The sequence below is a fragment of the Heterodontus francisci genome, chromosome 13 (genome assembly GCF_036365525.1).
Source record: "Heterodontus francisci isolate sHetFra1 chromosome 13, sHetFra1.hap1, whole genome shotgun sequence".
Lineage (NCBI taxonomy): Eukaryota > Metazoa > Chordata > Chondrichthyes > Heterodontiformes > Heterodontidae > Heterodontus > Heterodontus francisci.
This window is the reverse complement of record NC_090383.1, coordinates 17,919,554-17,946,397: the sequence shown is the minus strand read 5'-3', so window position 1 is coordinate 17,946,397 and position 26,844 is coordinate 17,919,554. Positions and strand designations below refer to the sequence as shown.

The following is a 26,844-nucleotide window of genomic DNA, read 5'->3' as shown; positions in this document are numbered from 1 at the left end:
GAAAGTTAACTATTATAAGTGTGGTGTCTCATTCCTTCAGGTTGTCAATTGTTTAAGGAGATTTTTAAAATGTCAAACTTTAATTTTCTTTACTTGTTTCTTTTTCTCTCTCTTAATCCAGTCTTCCTTTTCCTTTCTCTGTTTCTCTTTTGTACCTGATTTTCCATTATATTCATCCCCTTTTTTTCCCACCCTCCTCAGTCTTCCCGCTGTTTATTTCCCAATGCTTAAATCTCATTGGTTAAGGAGATGCCCTGTTGCTTGCCCTATTTCCCTTGGTACACCGTCATCAGCCCACACCTCCACTAACTTTGCGGGCAAAAGTTTTGGAGCTACAAGGTGTAGCTTCTGGTCCAACTAATGGCAAACATTGTATGATACCCTGCTAAAGCAAAATCTGGCCCCTTGTATTCCAGCAACCAGTTGTCCAAATGAAGAGTTTGACAGACCGGAGAAATGTGGTCAGATATTTTGCTGCTGATACTGTGGGAGTTTCTTGCATTGATGCACCGTACTGATGTGTGTCTGCAGCAGCTCTTGTTCCACATGCTCTTTGCTTATCTTTGACTATCACTAGTAAGGTGAAGTTACCTTTAGCGGCAAAGGTAGAAGTTAAATTTATTCTCAAAAAATTTTACAAAAGGGAATCAGTGCTCAGATTTACAGAAGTATTTTATCCGATACCAGAATAGGAGAACCAAAGTTAAATTTAACTCATGAATATTTGATATGGAATAGATTGCTATCTAGTGGTAAATAATGGATCTGATGAACCGCTAAAAAGGGAATTGGGATATATCCTGACTGACAAATGAGTAGAGGGATTTTTTTTTTTTTATAAGTTCGTTGCTGGATGTGGGCATTTCTGGCAAGGTTATTGTTTATTACCCATCCGTAGTTGCTTTTGAGAAGGTGGTGGTGAGCCACTGCAGTTCATTTTCTGGGTTGCTACAGTTCATGTGGTGAATGTACTTCTGCAGTGCTGTTAGGTAGGGAGTTCCAGGATTTTGACCCAGAGACGGTGAAGGGATGGCGCTATATTTCCAAGCCAGGATGGTGTGTGACTTGGTGGAAATCTTGGAGGTGGTGGTGTTCCCATGCAGCTGCTGCCTGTGTCCTTACAGGTGGTAGAGGTTGCGGGTTTGGGACGTGCTGTTGAGAATACTGACGAAGTGGGAGAGAATGCAAAATAATCCAGTTTAGTGAAAGGAGATGGTTGATAGAGTGAGCTGGATGGCTTGAATGGTGTCTTCACATTTCTGCTTTCTGGGAGAATGGGCTGAATAGAATTCACCATGGCAGCCCGCAACTCTGAGGTTTCCCATTTGAGCTCGAGGAGTATCCCCCAGCTCCTGACACGTTACAGAGTAATCATTAGCAAAGAGCTATGACAGTATGTTGAAGAGCAGACAATCTGTCATTAAGTTTAGTGAATAAAACTTCTCTTTTGTGTGCTTTCAGCTTACAAAACTGGAAAAACAGCAGCAACGAAAGGAAAAGACAAGAACTAAAGTACCTTCGGAATACACCAAGGAGAAAAGTGCCTCACGCAGCAAAGATGATCCCAGTGCTAGCAGTGGTGCTGATGGGGACGTTTCATCTGAAAGAGAGCCTTAAATCTTCAGTGTCGAACACTGGTATGTATCTACTCTTCCATTGTGTAGCTCCTGGTTTAATTCTATCTACTCTTCCGTTGTGTAGCTCCTGGTTTAAATCCATTCTGCATTTTACACTGTTTTAGCCCACTTCTCTTTCTGCGAACTTTATGCCCAGTATAGACTTTGATCTGCAGTTGGATTGGCGAGTCTCAGTTATCCAGCCCTCTTATCAGAGTGGTATCACTGGATCTCTACTGTTCCGCAGTCATTTGCTGTTACAACAATCTGGCAGATCCCTTTAATAACGACTGCTGAGAACAGCAATTGAAATGAGCAGCATTTCATCAAAGCCCCAACTATCAGTCTGCAAAGCTGTCCTGAAATTGAGAGTTGTAGTGGAAGAGAAGGATTTGATGGGTAAGCAAAATCAGTCAGAAATTTTCTGAATTGGAAGGCGGGGTACTTAAGTGTTAAGCTATCAACTGTACTATTTTACTCAAAACTGGAGATGGTCAGGTAAGCATGAATAGGCCCACGTTAACTCTGTTGCAGGCTCGCTCGGCATTGATGACAAGGTATAAACCAGGCTCACAGACACGAAAGCTGCTGTCTCTTATTTTCTGGAAATGGATGTATAAGCTTTTAAAGCGGACCCTGCATATTAAATGGTTCAGTTCCTGGGACAGAGAAAGCTCTTGGCTCCCAATTACAAGCATTGCTCCTTTGGACCAGCTGCTCTCTCAACTCTGCTATTGGTTTGTGGGGGGGATGTGGGGGAGGGTTCCTCGGTTCTCACCTGGCCAGCTGGATATCACTGCTGTTTGTGGCGGTGAAGCCTTCCATCACACGGTTAAGACAACTCAACCTGTTTGAACGAACACCTCATGCTACTTGTTAATGAAGTGTCAGCAGTGCAGAACCATGTGGCCTAGAACATCCTACCCTGAGAACAATGTGTGACAGATGGGTGGGACCAACAGGGTCCAATTTAGACTGAAATAGCAAAGAACAGAACTTCCTATTGTGTGTAAAAATAACTTGTGCTTTTTTCATGATCAGTCCAGGTTTTCGAGCAGTCATTTTCCAGACATTTAGCTCAGTGGAAAAGTGCAAAGTGAGGAATTTCTGTTGTGTTTCTCTCACCAATTTGCTACTCTCATCTCCACTGCTGGAAGTGTTGATAGCTTGCTGAAGTATGGTTCCAGAGGCGCCGATTGTCCAGTTAGTTATTATTCATAGAGTCATAGGGCTGAATTTTTGCTTTGGGGCAGGAAACAGGATTGGGACTGTTTCCCGGTCTAAAACCCACTCCTGGGGGGAAGCAGTCCCTGACCTGGGATTTTCGTGGAGGCGCCCCCTTAACTGGCATGGAGACAGGTTCCCTGTCCAATTAAGGGTGGCACACAGGCTCTTTATAGCTTGAGGGCCAATCAGAAGCCTTCCAGCCTGTGAGGAGCAGCAGGCTGCAGTAAAGGGTAAGTAACTGAGAGGGCCCTGTCAGCAACTTCTTTGAAAAATTTAAATAAAAAAAAGAAACACCCAGGCTATCACTTGGCTAGGGGGAGGGAGGAGGGAGCAGGGTAACTCTCCATAGTGAGGCCATTGGCTGAACCCACATCCAGGCAGGCAGGGAGAACCTTTAGGTTGGCCTTGAGCACTGACCCCCACTCCACCCTCAGCCTGCGGCTGGTTGCCTGCCTCCAGGCAGTTAAACTGTCAAGAAACTGGAGGCTGACTGGAAAACCCAGTCAGTCTCCTTTCTGCGACCTTAATAAGTCTCAATGAGCTTAATTCGCCACCTGCCTCACCGCAAAAATAGCCGGTGCCAGGAACAGGATCGGAAAGCTGTGCTGGTCTTTTCAGGCACTGTCCGCCTCTGTTCCTGAGCTTGGCGGGGCCCAGAAATTCATCCCATAGAGTGATAACGGCACAGAAAGAGGCCGTTCGGCCCATCGAGTCCATGCCTTCTCTCTGTAGAGTCAGTCAGTCTCATTCCCCTGCTCTATCACTGTAGCCCTGCCAGTTTATTTTTCCATTTCCTTTTGAAATCATTCATCGTGTCCGCATCCACTACCTTTGTAGGCAGCGAGTTCCAGGTCACTGTTACTCGCTGTATAAAAATTTTCTTCTTCACTGCCCCCGTATTTCCTGCCCAAAACCTTAGATCAGTGTCCCCTAGTCCTTGCATAGAGAGCTAATGGGAACAGCTTTCCTTTGTCTACCTTATCTAAACCTGTCATGATCTTGTACACCTCTGTCAGATCTCCTCTCATACACAAGTCTTGACCATGCTGTAAGTGATATCGTAGTTGAGGTTCATCCTGCTCTCACATCACATGCAGGTACTTCCATTATGAGTCAGCGGATCGTTATCTGCACTCCTACCTGACTTACCCCTCTGTGATCTCGGAGCACCAAGGCCCGTCGTAATGACTCGATCACCAACCCCCACTTGGATCAGTTAATTTAGTACAAACCAGAAACTGAAGCTAACCCTGGGGTTAATGGTGGGGCTGAATATAATAAACCGGGGAGAAAGTTGACACAATTAACTAAATAATGATATGGGATTGATAAAAATGCAAGGGCCCTTGCCACATCAGCAGCACGAATCAAATAAAGATCAAGGCTTCATCAACAAAATTGCTTCAGAGGGAGGAAATTAATAAAATAAAGATTGTGGCTGTTGTGGGGAAACTAATTATCGGAGCTGATTGGCAGGGTTGGAAAGATGCGGTACTGGCAACCAGCTTTTCCAGCTGGGTACAATCTGGAGTGGGGGTGGGGGTGACAGCAGTGGCTAACGGGTCCACAGTACTGGGATACCAGTGATGTCGGTGAGTGAGTGAAAGCAGGAGTGGTTGGCAGAATGATCCAGAAAGTGGAAGTGGCCATTCGCATAGGAACATCAATGGGCTATTTAGCTCCTCAATGAGATCATGGATGATTGGCAGCCTAACTCCATATACCCACCTTTGCCCCATATCCCTTAATACCTTTGGTTAACAAAAATCTATCAATTTCAGTTTTAAAGTTAACAATTGATCTAGCATCACTTGTCATTTGTGGAAGAGACTTCCAATCTTCTACCACCCTTTATGTGAAGGAGTGTTTCCTAATTTCACTCCTGAAAGGTCTGGCTCTAATTTTTAGATTATGCCCCCTAGTCCTGGGCTCCCCAACTAGTAGAAATAGTTTCTCTCTATCTACCCCATCTTTTCCCCTTAATATCTTAAAAACTCTGATAAAATCACCCCTTAATCTTCTAAATTCCATGGAATATAACCCTGTTTTGCTTAATCATTTGTAACTTGACCTTTGGAGTCCAGGTATCATTCTAGTAAATCTACTCTGTACTCCCTCCAATGCCAATATATCCTTCATAAGGTGTGGTGCCCAGAACTGCTCACAGGGCTCCAGGTGTGGTCTAACCAGGGCTTTGTATAGCTGTAGCATGACTTCTACCCCCTTGAATTCTAGTCCTCTAGATATAAATGTCAGTGTTCCATTAGCCTTTTGATTATTTTCTCTACCTGCTCATGACATTTTAATGATCTAGGTACCTTGACCCCCAACTCTCTTTGGACCTCCACTTTCTAGCTTTTCACTATTTACAAAGTACCCTCTTCTGTGCATTTTAGGTCCAAAGTGGACGACCTCACAATTGCCTACACTGGATTTCATTTGCCATATTTTTGCCCATCCACTCAATCTATCAAAATCTCCTTGTAATTTTTATACTTCCATCTACACAGAAAGAACATTTGGCATAGAAACAGGCCCTTTGGCTCAACTGGCTTGTTTCGGCATTTATGCTTCACATGCACCTCCTCCCACCCCTCTACATCTAACCCTATCAGCATATCCTTTTATTCCTTACACCCTTATGTGCTTATCTAGCTTTCCCTGAAATGCACCTGTTATTTGCTTCAGCCACTCCATGTGGTAGAAAGTTCCACATTTTCACCACCATCTGAATAAAGAAGCTGCTTCTGAATTACCTAGTGGAATTACTAGTGCCTATGTTACATATATGATGACTTGTAGTTTTGGAGTCTCCCACAAGTGGAAACATTTTTTCCATGTCTAACTGTTTGAACCCTTTTACAATCATAAAGTCTCTATCAAGTCACTCCTCAGCCTTCTCCTCTCTAGCGAAAAGTTCAGTCTTTCCTGATGGGTATAACCTGTCAGTTCTGTTGTCATTCTTGTAAATTTTCTTTGTAAGACTATTTTTAGACAACACTGGGGGGATGGAAGAAAGAGGCAAAGCAGTAATGGCACTAAACACAAGGCTGGTGAGTAGAGTAGGCCCCATGAGTGGAGTCCTCACTACTCAGCAAAACCAATAGTCACAGGGACAGCAATTTCTGACCCAATTTTTGTGGGCCCTGAGAGAGTACAGTGCAATTGCCTTTACATACCTCTAACAAGATGCCTGCTGTTCTCAGGGAAATATTCTGATACAGCGACAAATATTCCAGACTGCAATTACAGTTGACGTAAAGGGCTGGAGTTTGGTTGACTGATGGTCATGTGATATTAGCTGCCATAACATTATGTTCACAGGTACAATACCATTGGAATGTTGAAACCATGCATGGTTTTTAAGATATAATGGAAAGATATCATTAGATAAAGAAGTTTCTTATTTACCGCAGAGAGTTTCTGTCAAGAGACTTCAATTGTACCAAATTCACATTTATAAAGGCAGATAGTCTTTTTTCCCATTGCTTTTACTTTTCCCTCTTCTCCTGAAGACCACAAGCTATTGATGGTGTCTCCAAGACAGCATGCCAGGCATCTTAGGGTTCAAATTACATTGGGCTTTGAATTTACGGATTGAGGGGGGGGGGGGGTGGTGGGGGCGGGTTGGGGGTGTCAGAGTACAAGAGTAAGGAAATCTAGCTGCAGTTGTACAGGGCTTTGATGAGACTACACATGGAATACTGTGCACAGTTTTGGTCTGCTTATCTAAGGAAGGATTTTAGCCACAATCTTAGTTGAATTAATTTCCAAATGAAGCCCTGATCTTCACCCTTGTTGATGAAGCCTTGAACTTTTCATAATTCAACATTGACAATCCGACGGGCAGCCGCCACACTCTCAAAAACCTGGGGAGGTTAAACTGCAGGGGTGTGAACCCAATTGGTTCCTCCATGCTGCCATTTTAGTTGGGAAGGGGGAGGGCTAAAATTGCGACTTCTGCTTCTTTTTATTGTTACCCTTTTATTTTTGTTTTTCATGAAGGTGATGGCTTGTGCTGGATGCAATTCTACTGTGCCAACTGATCTCTGGTTCCTCTTCCAAGTACCTTGCCTTCAGGTCTGAGATTGCATAGTTATGGGCAAGATTTTAACTCACTGAAAGCCCATCTACTGGCACAGAGTTAAAATTGGGCCTATACTGTGTGTTGGCAAGATATTAGATCATGAGCATTCTCAGAGGCAAGGTCAATGCAGTCCTCACCTGGCTGCAACAAGGGCAACCTTTCCTACAGCGTTCACTAGATAGCTGTCTGGAGAGGGATCCCTGGCCATTCATTTGCCACCCCCTCCCCCCTTGGCCTAAGTACAGAGGCCAAAAAAAGTAGCCTGGCTGAAGTGGCCAACTCAGCCCAGGCCAGAGATTGGCCCTGGGATTTTCCTGGCCTCTGTTGCTCAGTTCAGCCAGTGCATTTACAAACTGAGCTCCTCAAGGAACACATTGGTTTGTTTCAGACTGCAGCCCTGGCTGAGAAGCACCCCAACATTCATCGTATTTAACAGGTTTATATTGCGAAGTATGAGCGTTATAAGCCGCGGAGGATCTCCCTGCCAGGGTCGGCAGTTGTATAAATGTAACACCATGACAGAATTTTGCCTTTCTGTGTTAGGCAGTTGGCTTTAGTCATTGCTTAAGTATTATATCAGCCATGGGCAATTAAATCATCTTTGACTGGTAATTTTGCTTTGAGTCAAAGCCTTTAGTTTAGGAATTAATAGTGTCTATAAATTCCCATCAATCTTTTGTGAAATAAACAGGAGCTCTCATTGACAATAATATTTGATTTTGGTATGTTGGACCTTTTTATTAGGCAAGGGTATTAAGGGTTATGAAACCAAGGTGGACAGGTAGAGTTAAGATACAGACCTAATTGTATTGTGGAACAGGCACGAGGGGCTGAATGGCCTGCTCCTGTACCTGTGGTCATACACAATTATACTTCTGCAATACAACTCTGCTGCTGTAGAAGATTCATTGCAAAAGCAATTTCTTAATGCCTGTCACCATTTATTTTCCCTCCATTTCCTGTCTTTAAAGATTGCTTCATTTCAATTTGAAACAAAGACTTTTTAGTTCATTTAGAGAGCAACTCTGCTATGTACATTTGGGTATAAAACCAGTACATGCGGCGTCATGTCTTGGGAGAGCTGGTTCTGAAAGAGGCTCTTATCTGATTGGATGATTTATCTTGCAAGTTAATTTAGTGCAAGTGGTAGGCACTTATTCTTGGGTGAATGACAGGAATTGTTTTGCGATCGTTCATCAGGAGTTTGGTGGAAGTGATTATTTAATAAAGTGATTTATTTAAAAAAATAATTAACTATTATTACTAGTGCAGTATTTATCCTGCAGCATTTCCTCTTTACATGCCCTTCATACAGGTTGGTCTGATAACTATGCAATTAGAGCCTGCACTTCTGGCCAAGTGGGCATTGCTTGGGCTCGACCACGTTTGGAATGAGTTTTCGTTCCATTCTGCAGGCCACTTCAACTAAAAGTTAGAGTGTTCCATGGAACATAGGAACATAGGAAATAGGAGCAGGAGTAGGCCATTCAGCCCCTCCAGTCTGCTCTGCCATTCAACTAGATCATGGCTGATCTTCTACCTCAATGCCATTTTCCCGCACTATCCCCATATTCCTTGATATCTTTAATATCTAGAAATCTATCGATCTCTGACTTGAATATACTCAATGACTGAACCTCCACTGCCCTCTGGGGTACAGAATTCCACAGATTCACCGCCCTGTGTGTGAAGAAATTCCTCCTCATCTTAGTCCTAAATGCCTGCCTTTTATTCTGAGACTGTGTCTCCTGGTTCTAGATCCCCCCACCCCAGCCAGGGGAAACATCCTTCCTGCACCCACTCTGTCAAGACCTGTAAGAATTTTGTATGTTTCAATGCGATCACCTCTCATTCTTCTAAACTCTAGAGAATACAGGCCCAGTCTTCACAATCTCTCTTCATAGGACAATCCCACCATCCCAGGAATCAGTCTGGTGAACACCTCCGCTGCACTGCCTCTATGGCAAGTATATTTTTCCTTTGGTAAGGAGACCAAAACTGTACACAATACTCCAGGTGCGGTCTCACCAAGCCTCTATACAATTGCAGCAAGACATCTTTATTCCTGTACTCAAATCCTCTTGTAATAAAGGCCAACATACCATTTGCCTTCCTAATTGCATGCTGCGCTTGCATATTAGCTTTCAGTGACTTATGAACAAGGACAGCCAGTTACCTTTGGACATAAACACTTCCCAATCTCTCACCATTTAAGAAATACTCTGCATTTGTGTTTTTCCTACCAAAGTGGATAACCACATTTTTCCACATTTTGTTCCATCTGCCTTGCCCTTGCCCACTTGCCTAGCCTGTCTAAATCCCCTTGAAGCCTCTTTGCATCCTCCTCACAACTCACATTCCCACCTATTTTGTGTTATCTGCAAACTTGGAAATATTACATTTGGTCCCCAAATCATTGATATATATTGTGAATAGCTGGGGCCCAATCACTGATCCTTGTGGTACCCTACCAGTCACAGCCTGCCAACCTGAAAATGACCTGTTTATTCCTACACTCTGTTTTCTGTCCATTAACCAATTGTCAATCCATGCCAGTTTATTACCCCCAATCCCATGTGCTCTGACTTATCTTACTAACCTCCTGAAAGCTAGGGGAGTGGGGGTGGGGTTGTATACTCTCACAGCTGTATTCTTCACCTGCTAGAGGTGCATCAGCAGCTAACTGATCAGGAATTGGGCAATGATGGACCTTGAGGAGAAATTAATCACCTACAAGTAATGCATTCTCCAAAACGAAGGCAGTTCGGAAGCCCAAGAGCGGGGAAACAAAACTAAGGAGATCGACGTTGAGAATAAGAGAGGGAGAGAGTTTTTGAATTTCTGGAACCTGAGGGTAAATATTTACATCCCGAACATGGAAGTCATTTAACACAAATGATCTTTGTCCGTCTTACTATTATATAAGCTGCCTGACTGCATACATTTGCTTCGTCATTATTGCAAATTGCATTTCAGCTGCCACATTTTAGCATCTACTTTTTGATTTGCTGATTTTCCTTACAGCCCCAATTCTCTGATCTGCCATTGCTCCATACATGCTGGCATCTCTGCCTGTCTCTCCCATTATAACACAACAGTCCTGTTGCACCTGCCCTGGCACTTTGTGTCGTTCCCCTGCCTTGAATAAGCTGTCTCCATTGCACCATGCGCCATTCTCATTGTAACATTTTGTTCAAATGTTTAGCTCATTAAATCCAATTCAAACCACATCCCAGCTTTAACAAAAGTATATATTTGCATGCTGCACTTCCATGCTCCTGGCATTTGTATTTTAAAAGAAATTGAATTTAATAACATAATGTTTGAAAAATATATTATGTTTAACACCTTCTCAAAAGCAATCCACTGGGAAAAAAAATGTCAGATCATCGAATGGTTACAGCACAGAAGGAGGCCACTCGGTCTGTCGAGTCTGTGCTAGCTCTCTGCAAGACCAATCCAGCTAGCCCCACTCCCTTGCCCTCTCCCTGTAGCCCTGCAAATTCCTTTCCTTCAAATACTTAACTAATTTCCTTTTGAAAGCCACACTCTAATCTGCCGCCACCACTCTTTCAGGCAGTGCACCCCAGATCGTACCACTTGCTGCATAAGAAATATTTTCCTCATGTCGCCTTTGGTTCATTTGCCAGTCACCTTAAATCTGTGTCCTCTCGTTCTCGAACCCACCACCGATGGGAAACGTTTCTCTCTATACTGTCTAGACTTTGCATGATTTTGAACATCTCTATCAAATCTCCTCTTGCCCTTCTCTGCTCTAAGTAAAACAGCCCCAGCTTCTCCAAATCTATCCATGTAACTGAAGTCCCTCATCTTGGAACTCTTTCCAGTAAATCTTTTCTGTACCCTCTGTAAGGCCTTCACATCCTTCCTAAAGTGCAGTGCCCAGTATTGGTCACAATACATAATCAATCATTGGGACAAAATTCTGCAGGCGAGTTGGTCTAAATGGTTAAGATTATATGGCATAATATCCCTGTATGGCAAAAAGACCAAAAGCAACACAAGGAAAAAACTTAATTATGCAGTGAGTGGTTGTGATCTGGAATGTATTCACTCCAGCAACAGTTTAAAATCAATGTTCATATGACAAAATTAGTATGTCTCACTCTTGGCAGGTGGAGGTCTGTATGACAGTAGCAATTCAGGCCCTGGACCACCCTTTCAGGCAATACATTCCAGATCACAACCACTCACTGCATAATTAAGTTTTTTCCTTGTGTTGCTTTTGGTCTTTTTGCCAACCACCTTATATTGGTGTTCTTCCTCCCTATCTACTCTGTCCAGCCCTCTCATGATTTTGAACACCTCTATCAAATCTCCACTCAACAACCCAATGATGTTATTGTATGATCCAACCTACTATCACTGATGGCACAGGAAATTAACAGGTATTGTATTAAAAATTGGAGCATCTGCCCATCACACTCCAGCTGTCACCCTGTCAACACATGCAAATTCCTGTGCCACACGAGAAAAGTACAAAGAGAGGTAATTGTTTGAAAGTTGCAGGGAAGCAATCATTAATTGAAAATACCTTACTGGCACAGGGATCCAAGACCTCAATTATTAATCCCATTCGCCACCCACACACCAGTTAGTCATGTGACCAGTTAGTTTAACCAGTCCTGGCTCTGTGGATTGTATCATCTTAGCAGGGCCTGGAATACGCTTCCTTGCTTTCAATGTTTGGTGATCAAAATTCATTTGGGTTAATTGGAGCAGGGAATAGTACTTTGTGTCCACAAGCTTTGTCTCTTAGTATGTAAATGTTTTTCCAGCCAAGTGCCTGGTGATTTTTTTTTTAACAAGTTCTTTCTTCACTCCAGCAACAGTTTAAAATCAATGTTCATATGACAAAATTAGTATGCCTCACTCTTGGCAGGTGGGGGTCTGTATGACAGTAGCAATTCAGGCCCTGGACCACCCTTTCAGGCAATACATTCCAGATCACAACCACTCACTGCATAATTAAGTTTTTTCCTTGTGTTGCTTTTGGTCTTTTTGCCAACCACCTTATATTGGTGTTCTTCCTCCCTATCTACTCTGTCCAGCCCTCTCATGATTTTGAACACCTCTATCAAATCTCCACTCAACAACCCAATGATGTTATTGGTGCGCACCTTATTTTTAATCCCCACACAGGGAGAGTCTTGCACTGTCTGTTGCCTGGCGACAGCATTATGGTGGGAGCAGCCGACTGGCCAGAAGAGGCCCAGGTAAATTTTTTAACTTTGCCTATTTTTAAGTGCCTTGTGGGCCTGGAAGAGCAGCTGCAAACCCCAGGCCTTAGCAGGACCGGCTTCTCCAGTTCTGATGGCAGCCCTGATCTTTCATGCTGCCCATTTCCCCAGCTTTGGCCTGGTGGCTTTACCCCTTCCCCAGCTAACTCCCAGGGTTTGTTACCACAGGTCCCCAGGTGCAAGCTGCTAATTTGTGCCCCCAGTCGCCGGCCAGTTGGTCAATCTGGCCAGCAGGCTGGCGTGAATCTGCAGTGATTTATTTAAATAAGGTCCCGTCATGAAGATCTCTCGGAATGCATCGTGCAGCACTACAATCAGGTCATAGCCATAAACCCGACCTTTGTCAAACAGCTCTTCTCGGATTACCAGTTCTGAAGCAGACTGAACTGCTGATTATCATGTCAGCCCCACTTGGCGACCAAACCACTTGGGCTGTACTGCATAAGGGAAACAGAGTTTGGTCACGCTGGTCCCAGGCTGAATATAAGTGACTGTTCTGTCACCATTACAGAACACCTTTCAGGTTGGGTTTCAAAAGGGTCGTCCAACTCCCTATATTTTGAAAAGCAGATATGTTTTCCCTGGGGAGATTTATTAAGCTAACCATTGCATTAAAATTTCTCATATATATGGATGCACTGCGGCTGGCTGTGAAATATAACTTCTGCTACGCTGACGAAGCTGACTGGTATCTCTTGAGAGACAGAGTTGGGAGATCATTAAAATCTTTTCCATGAGTGGAATGTAAGTTATTTGACAACTGGGTATGATGTTCTTTTTCCACCTATTTAAGGTTATCAATACCATGCTTCTGTTATCACAGGTTTTGAGTGAATTTGAAAGGTAGATGGTTCACTAATTCTGCTGAGGTTGTAAGGCCACTGACCAGAAACTCCTGGCTATTAGTTTCAAATGAATCTGCTTCACGGAGACATGTTGAACATTAACTGTGTCTGTGCTTTCCCGCACAGGAGAGTCTCTGCATCTCGCTCTCCAATTATTTCTCCTGCTTTGACTTTGATATTAACTGCTCCCCCCGACAGGAGGGTGGTGGAGAGAAGTGGGGAGGTGGGGGGGCAGGTTAAAATCTTAAATATGGGAAACATGACCTCAAAACAGCGTGAGCATGGCTGCAGCCTTTTTATGGCAGTGGATATTGGGGTGTCCCATGGAGAAGAGGGACCCTTCACTAACGTATATAAATCAGGCTCCCGCTTGTGATCCCAATTTAAAATTTGTGGTTGCAGAATGTGTTTCCCAGGCATTGGGAAATCCGGCAGGGAAAGGAAGGCGGGAGCAGCTGGCTCCACATTCTAGTACTCCTTGTGTGCCAGGAGGGACAGGAATGTTACCCCCACCCCCTAACGGAAGTTTTTGGCTTCTCCCCTATGGCGATCACCCACCTGGATGGAGGAGGCCCTGGGACCAAGGTAAGTGGGGTCGGGGTCGCTGGGACCAGTTAGGCAGGCCTTGGTGAGGGGGTGGGGTGGGTGGTTGGTGAGAGCTAGTTGGGGGAGGGGGGGCGGCCATCGCCACCAGGGGACCCTCTGTGAGCCATGGATTGCCTCTAGAGGAAGATACCACCCCAAAGCCTGCTAAGAGACTGCCCGGTATCACTTTGCAATGTCTCCAAGTGGCGGCAGCCCCCTCCGATATTCGCTAAATGACAATGGAGGTGGAAGGTGACCCGTAAGTGGCCTTTAATGGGTTGCATGAGTGACTTCACTGGCCTCCCAGTGAATTTCCTGTCTGCCATGGTGCGCGCGGCAGTCAAAATGGCATGCGGGTAGGACAACGTTGGGCATGCCGTTCAGTGCCACCCCACGCCATTTTGTCTGCTCACCCCCTATGCCTCCCAGCCCGTCTCCAAGGGCTGGAGAAAATCCAGCCTTCAGCCTCTATAAAGCCCAGGATCCTGTATGCCTTTTTAACCACTTTCTCAACCTGCCCTGCCACCTTCAATTAATAATGTACATATACTCTCCAGATCTCTGTTCCTACACCCCCGTTAGAATTGTGCCTTTTATTTTATATTACTTCTCTTCATTCTTCCTACCAAAGTGTGCCACTTCACACTTCTCTGCATTAAATATCATCTGCCACATGTCTACCCAATCCACCAGCCTGTCCATGTCCTCTTAAAGTCTATCACTGTCCTCCTCACAGTTCAGAGTACTTCCAAGTTCTGTGTCATCGGCACATTTTTAAATTGTGTCCTGTACACCCAAGTTTTAGGTCATTAATATAGATCAAGAAAATCAGTGGTCCTAATACTGGCCTCTGGGGAACTCCACTGTATACCTTCCTCCAGTGTGTAGAACAACTGTTCACCACTCCACTCTGTTTCCTGTAACTCAGCCAACTTTGTATCCATGCTGCCGATGTTCCTTTTATTCCATGGGCTTCAACTTTGCTGGCAAGCCTGTTATGTGGCACTTTAGCAAACACCTTTTTTGAAGTCCATATACACCACATCAACCTCCTCAACCCTCTCCGTTACCTCATCAAAAAACTCAATCAAGTTAGTTCAACACAGTTTGCCTTTAACAAATCTATGCTGGCTTTCCCTTAATCTGCACTTGTCCAAGTGAGTGTTAGAAATAAACCAGATTATCGTTTCTAAAAGCTTTCCCACCACCGAGGTTAAACTGACTGACCTACAGTTGCTGGGTTTATCCTTACTCCCTTTTTTGAACAAGGGTGTAATATTTGCAATTCTCCAGTCCTCTGGCACCACCTCTGTATCTAAAGGAGGATTGGAAGATTATGGACAATGCCTCCACAATTTCCACTTTTACTTCTCTCAGTATCCTCAGATATGTCCCATCTGGTCCTGTTGACTTCTCAACTTTAAGTACAGTCAGCCTTTCTAACACCTCCTCTTTATCAAATTTTAGCCCATCTAGTATCTCTCTGACCAGCAGCCTGAAGAAAACCAAAGTGCTGTTCCAACCCCCACCCCGTGAAAATTATAACCCACCACAGACCAATATCGATGACAAAAGTCTCAACACGTTGATCAATTCATGTATCTGGGCAGAGTTATTTCAAGCGATGCCACCATCAGTAAAGACATTGATGGTTGCTTGTCCAAAGCCAACAGCTCTTTTGGTCACCTCTCTAAACAAGTCTGGAAAAATCACTCCTTGCACACTTCCACGAAACTCCAGGTGTACAGAGCTGTTTGTTATCACTACCCTCTTGTATGGCTCAGAATCTTGGGTTCTGTACAGTAAACAAATTAAACTACTTGAATGCTTCCATCAGTGCTGCTTCTGCTCCATGAATATCAAATGGAAGGACGACGTTACAAACAGTGAAGTCCTAAGCAGAGCGAATTTATCCGGCATTGAGAGTATTCTCCTACAATGACAGGTGTGCTGAGCAGGGGCATGTGTCACGCATGGAGGACACCAGAGTGCCAAAACCAGTGCTGTATAGAGAGCTGTGCCTCGGGAAGTGGAATCGAGGTGCTCCGCAAAAATGTTTCAGGAACCAGCTGAAGAAACAGCTCTCCCTGGCTGATATCGAACAATGGATGTGGGAGCAGGAAGCTGCTTACAGGAACAACTGGCGCTCAAAAATCAGAAATACCATGCGCCGGTTTGAGTCCTTAAGACGCGAAGCTGTAGGACAGAAACGTCGAAGATGGAAGGAAGCTGCTTCTGCCCGGGCTCCCCCAGGTCAAGATTACCTGTGCAGCAAATGCTCAAGAGCCTGCAGATCTAGAATTGAACTGTTCAACCTGTAGCAAGCGTGCCAGCACCCACAGAGCCAAACCTTCCCTTGATTTTGCCTGCAAAGAACTAGCCATCATCATCATCAGTATCTCAACTACCTCCTCTTTCATTATGGCTTTGGCATCATCTTTCTCCTTGATAAAGGTAGATGCAAAGTTCTCATTTAGTATCTCAACCATGCCCTCTGCCTCCATGGGTAGATCCCCTTTTTGGTCCTTAATCAGCCCCACCCCTCATCGTACAACCCTTTACTATTTATATCCTTATAGAAGGCAGTTGGATTCCCTTTTATGTTAGCTGCCAGTCTTTTCTCATACTCTGTCTTTGCTTTTCTGATTTCCTTTTTCACTTCCCCTCTATATTCCGCCTGGTTCTCACTTGTATTATCAACCTGACATCTGTCATATGCACCCTTTTTCTGCTTCATCTTACTCTCTATCTTGTCATCCAGAGAGCTCTGGCGTTGCTTTCCCCACCTTTCCTCCTTTCCCTCTTTAAAGGCGGCCCATTGTTCCATTACAGTTCTGCATGCCAATCTTTGGCTCCAATTTACCTGGGACAGAACATTTCTCAGCCCACTAAAATTGGCCTTCCTCCAATTTTGTATCTTTACTTTAGAGTGGTCCTTGTCCTTTTCGGGGCTAATCGAAACCTTTTGATGCTATGATCACTGCTCCCTAAAAATTCCCCAACTGACACTTGATCCACTTGACCCACCTCATTCCCCAGAACAAGATCCAGCAATTCCTCCTTCCTCGTGGGGCCAGAAACATGCTGATCAAACCAAATTCCACCTGAACACACCAACCCTGCCCTTTGCACTATTACTGTCCCAGTCTATATTAGGATAATTGAAGTCCCCCATTATCACTGCTCTATAGTTTTGCCCCTCTTTGTAATTTCCCTTCAAATTTGCTCCTGTGTATCTTTCCCACTAGCTGGTGGCCTATTGATTACACAAAGTTGTGTAATGGCACCTTTATTGTTTCTTAACTCTAATGAATTAGATTCTGTCATTGACCTCTCCAGGGCATCCTCTCTCTCCAACATTGTAATATTCTCCTTAATCAATACTGCCACTGCTCCTCCATTCTTTCCTTCCCTATCTTTCCTGAACACCTTGTATCCAGGAATATTTATTATTCAGCCCTGCCCTTTTTTGAGCCAGGTCGTCGAAGGAAGAATTTTATGGAAGCTTTCACCTTTGGCTTTAGCTGGTGTTGGCTTCACTAGGCACTCATTGCTCCCTCTGCCTCACTTCCCACTCTAGACTAATGACATACCCAAAAATGGGGGAAGCCAGTATTGTTAATATTTAGATTGTACGTGGGACACTAGGAGCGGTGCTGGGTTAACATCAATATGGCTTAATGTGGTGTCAACGCAGGCTTGTGTTCCTGATTTCCCCCTCTGCCAAGTTCCCATTTTCAAATGGAATTTGTGTTTTCACTGAATTGTACTATTTGAAACAAAATGATTCGACATGGAGAAGAGGGGAGTTTAATTTTACCATGTCCCACTCGTTGGGAAACTGATGGAATTGGACGTAACACTGGTCTTACACTGTCTGATTTTACTCTGCATTGAAGTCAATGGAGGGTAATATTACACATTAATTTTCCACCCAATCACGTGGGTTTCCCACCAGCGAGTTAGGCTATAATTATCCCTGTGATTTCACTAGGGTTTCATGATTGTATCCAGTGTGAAAGTGAGTGGAGAGGTTTAGAGAGGGAATTCCAGAGCTTAGGGGCCCAGACAGCTGAAGGCACGGCCGCCAATAATGGAGCGATTAAAATTGAGGATGTTTAAGGGGCCAGAATTGGAGGAGCGCAGAGATCTCAGGGTTGTGGGGCTGGAGGAGATGACAGTGATAGGGAGGGTCTATGAAGGGATTTGAAAACAAGGATGTGAATTTTAAAATTGAGGCATTGCTTATCAGTTAATGCTTTAGCTTCTCCATTATCTGTGAAGAATCAGAACTCAAGGAAACAGACTCAGTTGCAGAATGTTATTGTTAAACACCAGCACAAATCTTGAAACCTGCTGTAGCAAAAAGGAATTTAACTTGTTCAGTCCCACTGAAGCAGTCACCTGGGCCCGTAGGCTTTTATAATAATAAATAAAACAGAAAATGCTGGAAATACTCAGCAGGTCAGGCAGCGTATGTGGAGAGAACAACAGTTAACATTTCAGGTCGATAACCTTTCAGCAGAACTGGGAAAAGTTAAGAAATGTAATAGATTTTAAACAAGTGAAATGGCGGAGGGTGGAACAAGAACAAGGAGAAGGTCTGTGATAAGGTGGAAGACAGGCGAGATTAAATGATGAGCCTTAGGATTTTAGTCAGTTCTATTAGCTGTACACAGTTTATGGAGTTGTTTTGGAGCTTGTCAGCTTTTCTGAAGTTGTATGTGAACTTTCCTGAGTTTTGTCTTCTTCTTTGGCTTCCTTGTCTCGAGAGGCAATGGGTAAGTGCCTGGAGGTGGTCAGTGGTTTGTGAAGCAGCGCCTGGAGTGGTTATAAAGGCCAATTCTAGAGTGACAGACTCTTCCACAGGTGTTGCAGATAAATTTGGTTGTCGGGGCTGTTACACAGTTGGCTCTCTCCTTGCGCTTCTGTCTTTTTTCCTGCCAACTGCTAAGTCTCTTCGACTTGCCGCTCTTTAGCCCCGCCTTTATGTTTTGTAGGCTGACACATAATAAATGTCAGTTCTTTCTTCCTGTACTTTTTACTGCCTGCCTGATTTCACTCCCTCTTTTCCTCCTGCTGTATTTCACTGCTCCCGAGCCCAATGTGATTGTTGCAACTAAAAAGCCACTCAGATTTATGATCATCATTTAAGTAGTTCCCACTGGCACTGGAGATAAAAAGGAAACTGAAACAAGCTTTCCGAGGAATTGTTTCCATTTTTGTTCAATGTGGGAATTGTGCAAGAGAACAGGGATGCCTGTAAAGATGGGAGTCCAGCAAATATGGACTTCAGTCTGAGGGTGCACAGTTTTCATAAGCTGACACAGAAATGAAAAAAAAATATCACTAGGATTAATATCTTAAATCTCACTGTCAATGTGGGTATGGTGATAAAAAGTCTGTGACTTATTTTATAAAACCAAACATAGATTGCAGCGCTTCAAGAAGACGGCTCACCACCACCACCTCGAGGGCAACAAATGCTGGCTTTGCCAGCGACAGCCACATACCAGAAATGAATAAATTAAAAAAATTACCACCCTGACAGATCCTGTTGACATTTCTGCTCAGCAGAGAGGACTGACGATGACCTTATTTCAAGTGCCATTTTTATTTACCCAATTTGAACTGTAGCTTGATGCGTAATACACACCAAAACGACCCTACAGGCATCACCTGACTATCTTCAAAATACTTGGAGGTAATTTGCCAGTGGCAGAAAATGCTGCAAATTGCAGGAGTTTCTCAGCACAACGTGATAGAGGACGGAAATGGAGCTCAAGGGGAACTCCTTTCAAAAAAGGAAATTGCCACTGGACAAAGAGGATAAAAGAGCTGTAAATGTGAAGTACTCCAGAGTGGGGGTGGGGTGGGGGGGGGGGGGGTGGGGTGGAATTTTCCAGCTCAGAGGAGATCGTTCACTCAGTGCTGGAGTGAGAGCAACAATAACTTGCATTTATATGGTGCCTTATTGTAGCAAAATGTCCCAAAGCATTTCACACAGGGGTAATCAGACACAAATGGATGCTGAGCCACAGCAGGAGGTATTATGAGTGTTCTTGCTCTCAAGAGTTTTAAAGCGATGCTTAAAGGTGGAGAGGGAGATGGAGGTGGAGAGGCAGAAGGTTTAGGAAGGAATTCCAGAACATGGGGCCTTGCCAGCTGAAGACACAGCCACCAATGTTGGGGCAAGGAGGGGAATGCACAAGAGACCAGAGTCAACCTAATGGAGGGTTTGGTGGAGGGGCAGTTGGTAGGGGGAGTGTAGGCCTGCAGGAGGTTAAATAATCCAACTGGATGTTCTAGGCAGAAGGTCTACACTTAGGGTTGCTCTCCTATCTCCTCTTGGGTAAATTACTTTACTCTGCCAGTGGTGGATTGGGAGAGCACTGAGGCCCTTGCTGCTTTTTTGCTACCTCTTTCACATGACTTTCCTCTTTAATAATGAATAGTCCGAAAAATCCTCAAAGTCCTGTTTCTTCATTCCATCGTTTTAAGAAGGCAGATCGAATCAGGAGTTGCCCTTAAGAGGGTTAATTTTACACATCTGGCTTTGAACTTTATCGCGCCCGCAGAGGGGTTGTCTGGTAAACCAGTGTTCATCTGTCCCATAAATGTCATTTATTTTCTCCCAGTGGAATAAATTAAAATAAATATTTGATCTACCATCTGCCCAGTTATGCGACATAACCTCAGGATTCCTGATATCAAATGATTTTCTAGTGGCCTGACACACCATTTATGTAACTGGAACTAAGAGAGAAAAAAAGCCTCAATGTATATTTCTGACCAGAATTCATTTTAGGGTGAGACATTGATTATTAGTTTCATTCAATAAAAACTATTTGGTTGAAACCTTTTGTTTCAGACTCCACTATTCCAATCTTTCTCAAGGGCTAAATATATCTTTCAATCATGGCTGAAGGAGCTAGGAAAAACGTCAAATATTTTTTTGAATTTTGTTTCAGTGCGTGTTTACAAACTATGGGAGGTGGTTAAAGTTACTCTTCAGGGCAGCCGTCCCTGGTGAAGTGAGCTTGATCACTGTTATTGTATCTCTAGGACCTGGGTTTAAATCCGACCCAGTCAAATATGATGATGAACTTCTCTTCGTGATTCGAAATGCAATTAGTCCCATACTGTCTTGTCCCATTTCCTAGTGCCTCAGAACTCTGCTGCATTAAATTGAACTTATAGTCGGCAATGCCGGTGAAGATGGCTAATGTGCGAACTGAAAGAAACTGCTAAGATTTTAATCAGTGCATTGCTTAGGTAAAGCAGAATGTGTATGTCATGTGATCAGACTACCAACATTGCAGTATTAGCAGAATAGATAAGGGGAAATCAGTGGATGTGATATATTTGGATTTTCAGAGGGCTTTTGATAAGGTCCCACACAAGAGGTTAGTAATAAAATTTAAGCACATGGAAATTGGGAGTAATATGCTGGCATGGATTGAGAATTGGGGCGGCACAGTGGCGCAGTGGTTAGCACCGCAGCCTCACGGCTCCAGCGACCCGGGTTCAATTCTGGGTACTGCCTGTGTGGAGTTTGCAAGTTCTCCCTGTGTCTGCGTGGGTTTCCTCCGGGTGCTCCGGTTTCCTCCCACAGCCAAAAAGACTTGCAGGTTGATAGGTAAATTGGTAGGTGGTAGGGGAATATAGGGACAGGTGAGGATGTGGTAGGAATATGGGATTAGTGTAGGATTAGTATAAATGGGTGGTTAATGGTCGGCACAGACTCGGTGGGCCAAAGGGCCTGTTTCAGTGCTGTATCTCTAAAAAAAAAAAAATTGGTTAATGGACAGAAAAGTGAGAGTAGGAATAAATGGATCATTTTCAGGTTGGCAGGCTGTGACTAGTGGGGTACCACAAGAATCAGTGCTTGGGCCCCAGCTATTCACAATCTATATCAATGATTTGGAAGTGGGGAAAAAATGTAATATTTTCAAGTTTGCTGATGACACAGAACTAGGTGGGAATGTGAGTTGTGAGGGGGACGCAAAGAGGCTTCAAGGGGATTTAGACAGGCTAAGTGAGTGGGCCACATCATGGCAGATGGAATATAATGTGGAAAAATGTGAAGTTATCCACTTTGGTAGGAAAAACACAAATGCAGAGTATTTCTTAAATGGTGAGAGATTGGGAAGTGTTGATGTACAAAAGGACATGGGTGTCCTTATTCATGAGTCACTAAAAGCTCAGGCCGGTGTAGCATGCAATTGGGAAAGAAAATGGTATGTTGGCCTTTATTGCAAGAGGATTTGAGTATAGGAGTAATGAAGTCTTGCTGCAATTGTATAGAGCCTTGGTGAGACCGCACCTGGAGTACTGTGTACAGTTTTGGTCTCCTTACCTAAGGAAGGATATACTTTACATAGAGGGAGTGCAACAAAGGTTCATCAGACTAATTCCTGGCATGGTGGGATTGTCCTATGAGCAGAGATTGAGGAAGCTGGGCCTGTATTCTCTAGAAATTAGAAAAATGAGAGGTGATGTCATTGAAACACACAAAAATCCTTACAGGCTCGACAGGATAGATGCAGGAAGGATGTTTCCCCTGGCGGGGCGGGGTGGGGCGGGGGGTTGCTAGAACCTGGGGACACAGTCTCAGTATAAGGGGTAGGCATTTAGGATAGAGATGAGGAGGAATTTCTTCACTCAGAGGATGGTGAATCTTCAGAATTCTGTACCCCAGAGGGCTGTGAAGGCTCAGTCATTGAGTATGTTCAAGACAGAGATCGATAGATTTCTAGATATTAAAGGGATCAAGGGATATGGGGATAGTGTGGGGAAATGGCGTTGAGGTAGAAGATGAGCCATGATCTAGTTGAATGGCGGAGCAGGCTCGAGGGACCGAATGGCCTACTCCTGCTCCTATTTCCTATGTTCCTATATTCGTGGAGTTCAAGAGATTTACCACAGTAGTGCCCCAGTGGATATTTAGGCTGAAATTACCTCTATCCCAATAGAGATTGGTGCTGCATTTGTTTTCTTTATTCCTTACTAGTTTGCGCACAGTGTGTGGTAACAAAGCGCTGTAAGTACTCAGTTGACAACCAAGATGGGAGGAGTGCACTGTCTTTCTCTAGCTCCTTTTCTCCACAGGTCACAACATATATTTAAATGTGTATCCAGTTACCAATGTGGCCAATTATAAAATCTATCTATTTTAGTTTCAGAATAATATCCACCAACCAGGTTTCTTTAATAAACAACAAAAGTATTAATTTATTATAAATCAAGACTTAGTCAATAAAGATGCAAAGCTTTAACACACAGTTTGAAGTATGACAGTAAATATATACATTCTCTTCTAAATACCCAACACACACACGCACACACACACCCTCGTTAAAGAAAAATAAAGTACTTTGGCCAAAGTACTTGTTAATTCTTGAAGAAAAAGGATAAGATACGTTATGTTCCAGATGGCATTATAGTCTGGTGTCTGAGTACATATAGATGGGTCACTGGGATCTTTTCAGAAGCAGTTCATTCAGGAGATGGTGAGAGAAGGTCTTCCAAAAGCTCCTCAGGAGAAATGTGGCATCAGGCATTACAGCTATCACACTGGATTTTTTGCAAGATTCTCAGAGGTGGGTGTTTCTTTCAGCAGGCAACAAACCCAACTGACTCAAAACAGTATTCAAAAATGAAACCCACTCTTGAGCACCATAAATCTTGACATGTCACTTCTCTTGTAAACAACTCCCATAGTCAGAAGGCACCTGTTGTTTACTTAGCTGAAGACATGTGACAGCCAGTATATGTTTTTTAACAGATTCCTTTCAGTGACCCTTCAATCCTCCAATGAATCCATCTCCACAATTCTAAAACATGAGTCCTCAAAAAATATATAAAAATGGAAGTACTTTCATAACAACCTGCAGAACTGGGACAGCTCTATTAAGCCATTTGGCAAAATGCTTTGACTTCTGCAAAATCTGGTGAGTGCCACTCACAGAACAGAATCACAGAATCGTTACAGTGCAGAAGGAGGCCATTCGGCCCAACATGTCTGCACCGGCACTCATATTATTCTGTGTTCTACAGAGAGACTATTCCCCAGTCAGGAATGGCTTGTGTTATGAATTAATTAATTTTGAATGGACTGTTTAAATGCTATACTAGTTGTCTATTCTTCCGACCTCCCCACTACAACTTGTACCATACACATTTATATCAGGTATTGAATAGAGAAGGTGGTTCCCCTTTGATCCAGTTTTACATATGGTAAAATGGAGGCACTGATGGTGAAAACTGTTAGAAGTACTCCTATTACTTAAGGCTCATTTGAAGAACATTTCATTTGATGATGCTGGTAATTCACCTGGTAGAACATTAAGGGATTTGAAGCAAGTTGTTCATGTAGGGAGGATAGTGCCATATAGGCTCGCTACTATCAGTAACTTTAAGAATGTATAAGGATGTTTTCCTTAGGCATAGGCACTGCTAGCCCATTCACCAAATGAGGGCAAAATATAGCACTCCATTGTGAAAAACTAGAAGCCATAAATAGTCACTAATAAATCCAATAAGGAATTCAAGAGAAACTTCATTACTCAGAGTGTGGTTAGAAGGCAGAACTCATGACCACAAGGAGTGGTTAAGGCAAATAGCATAGAGACATTTAAGGGGAAGCTAGATAAAGACATGAGGGAGAAAGGAGTAGAAGGATATGTTGATAGAGTGAGATGAAGTAGGGTGGATGAAGACTCTTTGCCTCTTCTACATCCTATTCCTCAAGAAAACAAAAAAGTAACATACTGATTCGAACTGGCTCTTCAACTCCATGCTATTGGAACAAAACAGCCTGGGAAACAATGAAATTGGTGAAAGGTACAAATGACATAGGAAATAGAAACAGGAGTAGGCCATAAAGCCCTTTGAGCCTGTTGTACCATTCAATAAGATCATGGCTGATCCTCTACCTCAGCTCCACTTTTCTGCTCTAACTCCATATCCCTTGATTCCCTCAGTGACCAAAACTTTATCGAACACAGTCTTGACTATACTCAACATCCATAGCTCTCTTGAGTAGACAAATTATCAACTGGGCATCACTTGCTTTTCATCCCCCTTAGTGTCTGTCCTTATTTGAAAAGTGTAACATTTATTAATTTTATGCTGAAAATTATTATTTGGTTAACTCTTTAATGTTGAGTCTTACCCCTTTAAGACAAAAGTAGAAAAAGTGCAACAGTCTAAAGAACTTCTGAAATTCTTAAATTGTAAATCATTTAGAAGAGCCTTGTTCCACACATTTGATTATATAGTTTGCTTTACACTGAAATGGAGTGAGATTTTTCACTGCATAGGATGAAAGGGCTAAGTGCATTAAATCCTATTGAGCAAGCCAAAACTGAGATTACATGGGAAATTTAGGACAAATCTGTTTACAAGGTTTTCAAAATGTTTGATCACTAACATGTCAGTTGTTAAATCTCAAGTTTTATCTTATAATGTGTTGCCTTCCATTTACTTCTCTGGTCATTGATGCAACAACATAGACCTAATGAAAGCTGTAATTGGTGATGTGAGCTTATTGATGCAATTATAAATGTATATAATGCACAGTTATACTAAGGTTAACAAGTCACTGCTCAATTTATATAGATTCACATCAGCCAGAGGGTTGCATTCTTTTAATTAAAGGATAAATACAGGAGAGTTAAAAATATACACGGCAAGCCATTGATTAATATTTTTTCTTCTTCTAAAGTAAACTGCAGGTTTTAAGAGACTTTCTTTTGGGAACGCTGCACTGGATTATGGATCCCTCTTGATTTCAAGGAATATTCAGACTGCATTGACCTCCACTCCTTATATCAGATGTTGACAGTACAAAAGAGGAAGAAGGGAAATGAAACCAAAGAGTGACCAAGCTCTTGAATTCTGAAATGTAGTTAATGAATAAATAATGTTCAGAAATGAGTCCTGTGAATCTTTAACTCTGATCGCTTTTGTGATTTTTCAAAATATTCAGCTTTTCATAATATCTTCAAGTGTTCATTTTCCACAAGGCATTGGGTGTGGTGGTTCCAACGGTTGTTGTCATAGTATAGCACAACATTGGGTTGTCTGTAGCAGCATATAGAGCATGTACTGCAAGTCATAAGCACAATTAAGAGAATCATCTGACTAAACTTGGTAACCAGACTGAAACCCAGGGTAAAAGATCAAGGACTAACTATTTATCTGGTTAGATGAATGGTATGATAACAAATACACGGCTCTGTTTTTGATAAAAATCCAGGTATTTTCCAGTACTAATCAGTGCAGGGTATTGAGAAAGCATCACCTAGAGAAAGCTCTTGTTCCCTTTATATGTAGTTGCTATACTATATATTGTATATTCAATATAACATTTTCTTGTTGGGATTTACAGATTTTTGTGCTTAAAATAGTTGAAGCTGAGAGCTTGAGCTCACAGAATGCCCCATTGGTCTTAACAGTTCCCAATAGTAGCCTGTCTGTCCCCCTTTCTCCTTTAGATTCCTCTTGTGTTTGCTGCCCTTTGTTCCTTTTGTAGTATGGTTGCACAGAATTACAGGAAGGTAAAAACAGGAAAATATGTAAAGCGGTTTGAAAGATGTTGAATAAGGATGAAACACAAAAGGGAATAACAGTTAAAGAAATAACTGACAAAAAAGTGAATCAAATGAAGTTAAGCAAAAAGAATGTGAGTTTTTTAATTATGGGTGGAACTTTCAAGGTAAGGTATATTGCTCAAATCCTGCCGTATTCACAAATAATAAACCTTTGCTGCACAAAGAGAAACTTGAGGCGGCGCAGTGGTTAGCACCGCAGCCTCACAGCAACAGCGATCTGGGTTCAATTCTGGGTACTGCCTGTGCGGAGTTTGCAGGTTCTCCCTGTGACCGCGTGGGTTTCCGCCTGGTGCTCCGGTTTCCTCCCACAGCCAAATACTTGCAGGTTGATAGGTAAATTGGCCATTGTAAATTGCCCCTAGTGTAGGTAGGTGGTGGGGATGTGGTAGGGAATATGGGATTAATGTAGGATTAGTATAAATGGGTGGTTGTTGGTTGGCACAGACTCGGTGGGCCAAAGGGTCAGTTTCAGTGCTGTATCTCTAAAAAAAAAATCCCAGTGCATCCACATTACATTAATATGAAGCCTTTCAATTTTTTTAAGGTGCTTACTGTTCAGGAGGAAAGTTTCCTACGAATGCCCCTTTATCAAAAACTCAAAGCAAA

At 43.1% G+C, this 26,844-nt stretch overlaps 1 protein-coding gene across 1 annotated transcript in view; it reads left to right on the top strand.

Annotated features, from left to right (window-relative positions):
• dtd1 (D-aminoacyl-tRNA deacylase 1) overlaps positions 1-25,561 on the top strand; it is a 202,532-nt gene extending 176,971 nt beyond the window's left edge. Inside the window, exons 5-6 of the mRNA XM_068045753.1 lie at positions 1,462-1,637; positions 25,350-25,561. Coding sequence (XP_067901854.1) covers positions 1,462-1,617 — 156 coding nt within the window. The 3' untranslated portion in view covers positions 1,618-1,637; positions 25,350-25,561. The remainder of the gene's footprint in view (positions 1-1,461; positions 1,638-25,349) is intronic.
• Positions 25,562-26,844: the final 1,283 nt, after the last annotated feature.